Here is a 9,883-nt window from a genome sequence, read left to right as displayed (position 1 = left end):
ACATAAGTGTGTGTGTGTGCGCGTGTGTGTTCCATTTGATGGATGTGTTGTTGAGTGATGGATAGCGCGAGTCCCAAGGTCATATCTCAAACTATCATTCAGCTACTGCTGAGGTAACACAGTCAATGACAGAGCCACGTCCATCAATCAGCTCACACAGAGTAGTGCATGCAATCACAAACACATTCACACTCACAGTTTATGTAATTACAATTAATTGTTTTTGAGTCAAGTAAAAACCAAAGACTGGATATAAAACAAACATGGAGGCCCCTAAAAAAAATTAAATAACAAAAATGAGTTCACATACGACAAGAAAACTAAAACTAATAAAAATAACGACACTAGGTGATGAGGTAGAAACGTTTACACACAGGTGCACAGCATTAACAGCCAGTACAGAAACAGAGGTTCCACACACGTCTGTCAGGTAAACCAATGCAGAGCAAAAATTATGTTTGTGGAATTCTACATTGTCACACATATTACACATTAATAACTGGAATTGGTTTATACGCAGATGTTTGTTTTTATTAAATCAATCTTTGATCAAACATTTTGATATATACTCATGCCTGTATGGACTATAAGAGAAGTACAATGCTAGAGCTGGACGATATGGTTTCAAATCAATATCACGATATATTGAGCAGCTCACCTCGATAACGATAGATTAAGATTTTATTTTATTTTTTTAAGTATTTAAGAACAACCGATAAGCACACATTATTGAACAGCTGAAAAGCACGGACTACTGGAAATGACAACTGAACAAGTTTCAAAACATAAAATAATTTAAATTTCCTTCAAAATATTAAAAAACCTGCCAAACTATTAATATCTATTTTTATATTTGTACATTTAAGGAATATTCTAAAAATAAAAAGTGACTTTAACTTCTACCGAAGTCATTTTCTGGTAAGATTCTTGTACTTTTACTCAAGTATCCCTTACATAATAAGATTGCCAGATTATGATTTTGGGTGGTACGATCCATTGACCAGCTGAACACATTTTAAAGGCTAATGGATAATTTTGTCATGTAGAGTAGTGATAAAAGTACTTGCTCTCCACAAGTTGTTGCTGTCCTGAAGGTGGAAACAGAGAAAAGACCACATATATCATGCTAGGAATACAACTTTATGTGTTCGCAATCTCCTTGTGAGATACTAAAACCTCATATGTTTGACTCAGTTGAGTCATCCATACATCCATTATCTACCGCTTTATCCTCCACTGGAGGATTGCGGGGGGTGCTGTGCCTATCTCAGCTGTTATAGAGTGATAGGCAGGGTACACCCTGGACAGTTTGCCAGTCCATCGCAGGGCCACATATAGAGACAAACAACCATTCACTCTCACATTCACACCTACGGTCAATTTAGAGTGACCAATTCACCTAATCCTCATATTGCATGTTTTTGGACTGTGGGAGGAAGCCGGTGAACCCGGAGGAAACCCATGCACACACGAGGAGAACATGCAAACTCCTTGCAGAAAGGCCCTTGTTCCAACCGGGGCTCGAACCCAGTCTTCTTGCTGCAAAGGTGAGCGTGCTAACCTCAATGGAAATAGATGGAGGTAAATAGCAGTGTTTTACCCTCACCTTTATATTTAGCTGCTATTTCCCAGATTCGGCTGCGTTTGTATTGAACACAGCCATCAAAGTTCAGTTCAGTTTTTTCCCCCGCAGTGGTTAATGTAATTCATCATTCGTAAACGTCGCACTGTGGGTATTGAAAATGTTTCCGCGCTCGCCTGCTGGCGAGGATCACCTCCGCAGAGATGCACACAGCGTGAACTGCGGCTCCTGCTGCCAGCGTCACACTGACAGAGGAACACTTTGCTTCATCAAAACAAGTTCACCGACTCCCCCGGATAATTACACCTGTAAGCACTCGAGTCCAAGAAAAAAATAAGTACCTGTTGGACACGCGTGACATACTACATCACACTTTTTTTTTATTGTTGAAGAACTAACTGTCTCAGACCCTTCAATGATGGATGCAGCTGGTGTCAGAGGTGATTAGTAATTAAGTGGAAAGACATTTCAGGCCTGTCATTATCATTCAGTCTCGTTGATTATGACTTCAGTGATTAATGTGGTAATATGGCGCAGACCTGACTACATTCATTACATAGCCTTATTAGTGGGACGAGAAATTAAAATCTATAATTAAAACATAAAGGGTGAAGGGACAAAGGTGTTCAAGTGGTGTAATTTGTTTTGGGACAAAAGAAATCCCTCTACATATTGAGAGGATGTAACAAAAGCACCATCCTGTATAGAATAAAAAAAAAAAAAGTATTCTCTTTTTCTATCAAAACTGAAGTAAAAACAACATAAAACATTCATTTCATGATCTTATTGATCCTATAACATTAGTGTAACCGTTTTAGAATTCCATGTTCTGCAAAATTACACAGAATCTAATATTTCAAAATGAAGCAATCTCTTTATATTTTGGAGACATTTGATTGTGAAATAAAATTGAGTGAACATCAATTAGTTCATAGGTTTGGGTCAGAGTGACATTCATGGACCCAGTAGATTTAAAGAAAGTGCAGGGAAAGTGTCAACATTAGCTTCAGATAATATGAAACTCTAGGATAAACCTTAAGTAAATCTGCAATCTTAACAGATACATATGCGACCACAAATACAATCGAAAAAGTAAATCTCCGTGCTGACACTATTGCATTATTGACTTTTTGCGCTGTGTTGCAACACATTATTATAGATTTCCCTGTCCCTGTGTGTCACTCCCTGTGCCATTCATGCGGTATAAATAACTTGGATTACTATGCACAAACCGCAATCTAAAAATGAAATACTGTTTGCTTGGAAAAACACAACACACTCTCGTTTTTACGCCGTGATTCATGATACATTTTGAAATCGCACGGTGAAATATTAGCCCCAGCTGTCGTGTGTGTGGTATAGAAAATTCTGACAAAAACTAATAAAAAGAAGGAAAGAAAAATAAAAAAATAAAATCTCTGATCGAAAAGTCAAGTTTGAATTTATAGAGCAAAAGTAACTCCTGCCAATATTCATGTGAGATGGCTGTTTTATGCTTCCACACAAGATAAGGGGAAAAGGATGATTTATCAAGGCAGATTGCATCTCTCATCAATGGAAGATCAATGGTCGACTTGAGCTCTGTTTTTATGAAGCCTGAGCCGCGACTCACACAAGTGACTGCAGCCACATTCATTTGAGCCTGGTGATTTATCACTGCAGATTATATTGCAGTTCAACATAAGATCAGTGGTGATCTTTAACTTCCTCCCCACATAAAGACAGATGACTGGTAGCCACATAGAACTGATTTAGAGGGGCTGGGGTTTATATTTTATCGCACTGGATTTATCCAGAGATATATCCCAGTCACACCCATTATCTGGTCTTCATCAGCACGGCTTGTGGTTTAATGCAGTCTATCGTTTCTATTCAACCACATTCTCCTGCGTAGTAGTGAAGTTCATGGGAAAGCAGGCGAGTGTGGGTTAAACCCCGTATACGCATATGTAAGAAATCCAGTGGTCCTTCTCGGACAGGGGCAGAGTTAAAGTCCTGCTGTCCCTTCAATAATTGCTCCACAGACCGCAATGACCCAGGTCAATAATGGAGTTCAAAAGATAGTTCACATTGTCAGACGCCGCTAAGATGAAAACAGAACAGAAAATTTATTACACCGACATCGTAAGATTGAGTTTGGGGATGATTTTCTTTTTCATTTTTGATAATATTTCATTTTTTTAAAACTATATTGAACCCGGTGACATTTGCGCGCCACACACAGGAAATAACAGATGGAGGCAACAGCAATAGTGGAGGTTGACTGAATACACAAAGAAGCGTCCACAGAAACGTTCAGATGTGGAATTATTTTGCTCCCAAAACCCAGTCATTCATCAGTTTGATGGAATGAAAAGCTACCGCGTCCTTATCTACACGGTAAATTAAGAAACGGGAAAGTAAAGAAATAAGTAGTGAAGTTACTTTTCCAATCCAGTAGCTAGTAAAGTAATCTCATTACAATTTACAGCAGTAACTAGTAACTAATTACGTTTTATGAGAAACTACCCCAACTGACCACCACAACAGTACTTCAAATGCAATAATCCTCACCTGTATTTATTTGCATAAATTAAATTAAATTCAAAGGAATCGCACAGTTATGTCAAAATTGAATAGTAAAAAAATGAATCACGGTGTCAAGGAAAAAACATTTTTTTTTAAACTTCCCTTTTTCATCATGAGCTTTTAATACATTGTATTTTGTTTTAGATTCATGTTATGCACTGTATCCTAATGTTGTTATACAGGGCTACATACTTATATTTTAAAAATCTGCTTATAGTTCCAAAATCTACTGTAGATCTTAGATAGAAAACTATTAAAAATTATAGCATTGCTCATGAGTTTTTCCCTGTACAAAGCTGTAGTGTCACACACGTGACCAGCCAGGGCTCAGAGTGGCATTTAAAGACAAGGAGAGTGACATTAAAAAGGTCACACCATGAATTCTATTAAAATTTGCCGACAGTAACTGATGCAAGAAAATATAGATGCTAACTGGTGCGCAATCAGTGCAAGTCTGTGCAAGTCAATGTCGTTGTGTTTCTTTGTAATGTGTAGTAAAATAAACTGGCAGAAGTCACCTGTGTTGTATAAAAGGAATTCGAGAGACACACCATTTTGGTTTGAAGAAAAATCCTAATAGGGTGTTACTCGCTTTTGAGGATGACTTTTATTTTCTGTTTCCATTTTGTGCTGTCCTGACAGTACAGTAAGGTACTGGTAGGTAACAATGATGTTAAAAATAAAGAATGGAAAAGTAGACAAGGTTTAGCGCTCAACTAAATTTAATACACAACTCACTGTGCAGTGGCAGAATTAAATGGACCACACTGTAAGAAAAGCAAATCTTTGGTGTAACATATATTTATAGAAATAAAGATTTAATGTGAAATATTGAAGAATTTATGTGAGTGGTTGTGGGAAAGGCATAGGAGAAATAATTCCTATGGTGTATAATAAAAGGACTGCAAACCTCTGTGTTGGCTCTATATGTGATAGCATTATTAACATGATGTGCTGTTGTTTGTTCAGCGCACAGTGTTATGATACCTTTCACTTATTCTCACTGTTCTGTGGATTGTATCCAGGATCATAAACAAAATAAATCCACCCTGCTGTATGTAATACATCTATGGAATCACATCTGTACAGAATAGCAAATAAATTGTTATTATTTACATGCTTGCATAGAAATATATGTATGAAAAAAGGTTTCATAGAACACCCACCAGGTTTATAGGCAACATATTGGAAGTGAATTTAAAGTTTGTCAAATGCTGTACATGGATAGAAAGTTTCATGAAACATAACCAAGCTAACGTGTGAGAATCTGACCGTGTATTACTGAACCAGCAGCAGACGAACAACAAAAGTCAACTTCAAACTTCAAAATTATTCTAAAAGACATCGCCAAAGTCTTGCCATAAGTACTACCTACACATATTTACAAAAATAAATGCAATGTTAACAGATTAGTTTTGCTGTGACCAAATCCTTTTGGCAAATTTTTTTGTAGTTCTGTCTGAACATTTCTCTCATAAAACTATCTTACTTTGCTTTACACGATTTAGTTTGGCACAGGTTATTATCAGGTGTCTGGCTTGAAATGCATACTTACTCTCCAATGTTTGATCATCATTTACTCTGGGCCAGCAGCATCGACGCTTACACCAAGAGTGTCCTTTATATACAGAACATACCAAGACTATTCATATAAACTAAGTAGTTGTGGAGATATAAAGAGATATTTAAGGCCTGTAATTTTGAGCAGGACTTGTCAGGCTCTAGCTTTTACCACGAACCTCAAAGGATTAAGGCCCAAATGTTGAGGGTATGTACTTCCACAATTCCAAATGAATCTGCCCTGCGTCTACATATTGACATAATTGTCTTTTATTTTTTCCCCATTTGTCCTTCTTTCTTGGAGTTTAGAAATATTTATTTTGCTACTGTGCAGACAAACAATTTTCACAGGGATCAATAAAGCGTTACCTTGCTTTGTTTATGTCATAAAGCAAAAGCATTATGTACTTCCCAGGGGCGTCCGGCATAGCAGTCGGATAAGTCAAATGAGCATTTGTTTGGATTAAAGTGTCCCTGTGTTTGTGTGCGTGTGTTCCCGGGTCGGTGCGTTCACAGCTCAGGCCAAACAGAGCCAATGATCCGAGTTAATGCTGTGAAAATGACTGCTGGGATCACAGCTAATCCTGGAGGTTAGGCGCCACACCAGACAGGTGATTGACTGAATGTGAGAATGGTTAGCATGTGTTACGCCATGCATGGCCATTTAGTCTGTGTAATGAGCATGAGGTGGTGTGTACAAAAAATGTTCTAGTCTACTTTAATCAGCGTGCCAAAATCAAAACAAAAGCAACCCCCTGCACTGCACACATTTGTCTTAACTTCACATTTGATGAGATCCCAGTCCAGAACTTTTATGCTCCAGCAGGTCTTTAGTGAAGAAGTAGACATACTAGTAACCATTCAGTCTAACTTTGAATAACACAATGGATCACTTCCCAAATTCCATTTAGTTTCCATACAGGGAATTTGAATAGCAGGGGGAAGACAGCTGACGGCCTGACTGGCAAGTCAAAGGAACCGTTAGCCAAAGACAGTTGGGCACAGCTGAGCTTTTCATGGTTGCAGCAATCAGATTTTGACATACAGAGTGCGCAGCAGGCCAGAAGCTGAGTAATATCATTCATAAGTCTGCACATGTCTGTTGTATCAAAAAAACAAAACCATGGTTTTTCTCAATTTGTTTAAGCAGAAATATGAGAATTACATGTCTTTCTGTCAGCAGTTTTACTCAAAATCACAAAACCTCTTCCATGAAATCTTGTAATAGGGACATGAGTGATTTAGGTATTGGTGGCTCTTGGAGCTCATTGTACTTGCTTTAGTCATGCACCAAGTCAGAAATAAAATATTGAGCAAGACCTACTTCTACTTTGGTTGCATGTCACCCACCCGTCTCCCTTACAAGCCTCTCAAATGTTGGAGAAAAGCAGCAGCAGGACTTGGAAAAGTACAACTTATGACAGCTTCAATCAATATGAACCGGAGTCTACAAGAAAACTCAAGTGAGTGCAGTCTATAATAGCTGTCACTTGGGTACCAGGCCACGGGGTTGTGGATAAACAGGGGAGATTGGAGATCTCGACTTCTTGCCAGTTTTGGGTCGACCATCTTTTGCTTTCTTGCGCTGAGTACCAGTGGGTGGAAATGGTTCCAAACTGCTATTAAAGCCTGAAGCATCGATCTGGATCTCATCTTCATCTCTGAGGATGTCCCTCAAAGCTGCTGCTAGCTTAGGAGCAACAATCGGTTCCTGATACTCTTTAGTATACTGTGTTGGTGGGTCTATATCCAAGATTAGGATATTTTCTTTTTTCCCCTTTTTTTTCCTCATGCGTGGCTTCATTATCGTGGACATCTGGTGTCTATTCTCTAAATGTGGAATGAGTTTCGTTTTCCAATGCCCATCCTCCTCATCAAAATAAACTCTTTTGACTATTTTGTTTTTTTCATTTAAGGGAATGAAGTTCTCAATGATGAGATGTTTGAGTTTGAGGTTCCTGGTGAGCTTGTCCTGCGTCTCTTCCAGCTCCTGGCGTTGCTTGATGTGTGCCTCACGGATGTCATCGCTTTCTGCCTTCACTGCCTGCAGCTTGGCAAACAGTTTCTTGAGCTTCTTGGTTTTGATATCAACCTCCTGCTGCAAGGAGATGTAGGTCTCCTTGAGCTCCAAGGTGTCATTGTCACAACTCTCCATCCACTTCTGCATCCTTTGCTCTCGCTGTTTCTGTTCATAGATTTCCTGCCTCTTCTGTTCTAGCATTTTCTGTTGCTCGTTGGTGTGATCCACGATGGTCTTCCCACCAACTAGAAGCTTACTCTGCATTGCCTTTACCTTGGCTGCAAGCATTGCGAGGGCCTCCTTCTCAATCTTAAAGTCCTCCATTTTCTTCTCCTTCTCCTTAAGCAACTGAACTTTCTCTTCAGCCACCAGACTGTGATCTGCCATTATGGCCCTTCTTTCTTTCTCTAACTTGTCCTGCTCCTCCTGCCAGTACTCTTCGTTGTTCCCATCTTCCTCATCGTCGTCAATCTCTCCTCCTCCTTCACCATTGTCCCCTTCCCCATCCCCTCTCTTCTGTCTCCTGTTTTTGTTCTTTACTGTGCGTTTCTGCAGCTGCTCCTTGAGCTTGGCAATCTCCTCTTGAAACTGTCTCAGCATATTGTCCTTGGGGTCGATATTAATGCATGGTTTATTCTTAATATTCTTTGCCCTGTAAGAGTAGCGCAGCGTTGTCAATGTCTCCTCTAAGTTATAGGATGCTGGTCCAATGTTGGCAACCATGACAGTATAGGCATTACCCCCGAGAGAGTCCTGAAGCAGACGTGTGAGCTTTGAGTCCCGGTAGGGGATGTGGCTGCTCCTGCCATCCACCAGAGCTGATATGACATTCCCCAGAGCAGAAAGTGACAGGTTGATCTTTGTGGCTTCTTTAAGCCTCTCCCTTTCTGCACCTGTCTTTGTCTGTCGTTCACTGCCAGCCAAATCCACCAGATTCAGTTTGCCAACCCTGATATGATTTTTCCCATCTGCGTCCAACTCACTGCACTCAACAGTGATGACAAATATGGCGTGAGATCTTGAGCTGTGTTCGTTCATGTTTGTGGCACCCACTGAACGATTCTTGCTGCCCACATACATGACATGCTTGATTTCCGACACACTCTTGGTGACACATGAAGAAAGGCCTTCGACATACACACCTGTGTCAGGCCTCTCCCTCAGCTGAAGACGTTGGGTTTGGTCCTTGGCCAGCAGGTCTCTGATCTCTTCTTGGTAAATTTCAAGATATGATACCCGCACAAGGTACTGCTCATTCTGGGAATGTGAAATGTGTGTGAAGATGTGATCAAACGAGTTTGGGATCACCCCTCTCCTCTCTGGATCATTTCTCTCTCCCTCCATAGTGTAGGTCTTTCCTGTACCTGTCTGTCCATAGGCAAAGATGGTCCCGTTGAATCCAAGAAGGACTGAATCCACCAGGGGCCTGATGGTTTCATTATACAAGCCTATTTGATTAGAATTCCAGTCATACACAGAATCAAAAGTGAAAACCTTTGGGAGTTCACTGTCTGAAGCTTTCTTGGGGTCCCTTACAATAATTTGGCCCTGTTTCACATTGACAGAGACCACTCCTTCAAACTTGGAAGCCCGCTCTTTTTCTGTCATGGGGCGACAACGTACTACCACCTTGACTGACTCTGAATTCTTGTTCTTAGACATGATGAGGAGCTGCTGCAAGGAACCCTGGCACTTTCTGGTACTCTCTTGTTCCTCTTCCACTAAGTGCCGACAGACTGTACACTAAGAGGTGCAATGCTGACCTCCACAGTTTAAAGTTCACAATCACATTTTGAAGTCCATAATCACAATTCTTTAACCCAAATCAAAGTTGTCCTTCAACAAGTTCAAAGTTCCTAATTTTTAGGATTTTTTTTAATGCAAATCAAAGTCAGATCTACCTTTGATGTTCTTGTTCATGGTGCAGTTAGCATGTGTAATATTACTGTGACGGGAAACAGAAGGACATAAAGAAAGAGATAGATGGATGGATGAATGGAAGGGAGGCAAGGAGCAAAGAACAGGACCAAGATGGGCATAACAGGAAGACATTTTCAGTCTGTGAAGGACTGGGTATCGGAAGAGTTTTCAGAAGATGGCAGTAATGCAACATCATGGATGCAAGATGCTGTTAAACCCCAAAGAAGAAAGAT

The 9,883-nt window shown here is 39.9% G+C and overlaps 1 protein-coding gene across 1 annotated transcript; it reads right to left on the bottom strand.

Moving 5' to 3' along the window:
• Positions 1–7,196: 7,196 nt before the first annotated feature.
• On the bottom strand, positions 7,197–9,392 carry LOC310937966 (kinesin-like protein KIF3B; the record flags this gene model as incomplete). Its single annotated transcript, XM_083902356.1, has 1 exon — positions 7,197–9,392. One exon carries the CDS (start codon positions 9,390–9,392, stop codon positions 7,197–7,199), a length of 2,196 nt encoding a protein of 731 aa, XP_083758482.1.
• Positions 9,393–9,883: the final 491 nt, after the last annotated feature.

Source organism: Microchirus variegatus (genome assembly GCF_963457635.1).
Source record: "Microchirus variegatus genome assembly, chromosome: 16".
Taxonomy (NCBI): domain Eukaryota; kingdom Metazoa; phylum Chordata; class Actinopteri; order Pleuronectiformes; family Soleidae; genus Microchirus; species Microchirus variegatus.
The sequence above is the reverse complement of the archived record's forward strand: the minus strand, read 5'-3'. Positions and strand labels throughout refer to the sequence as shown.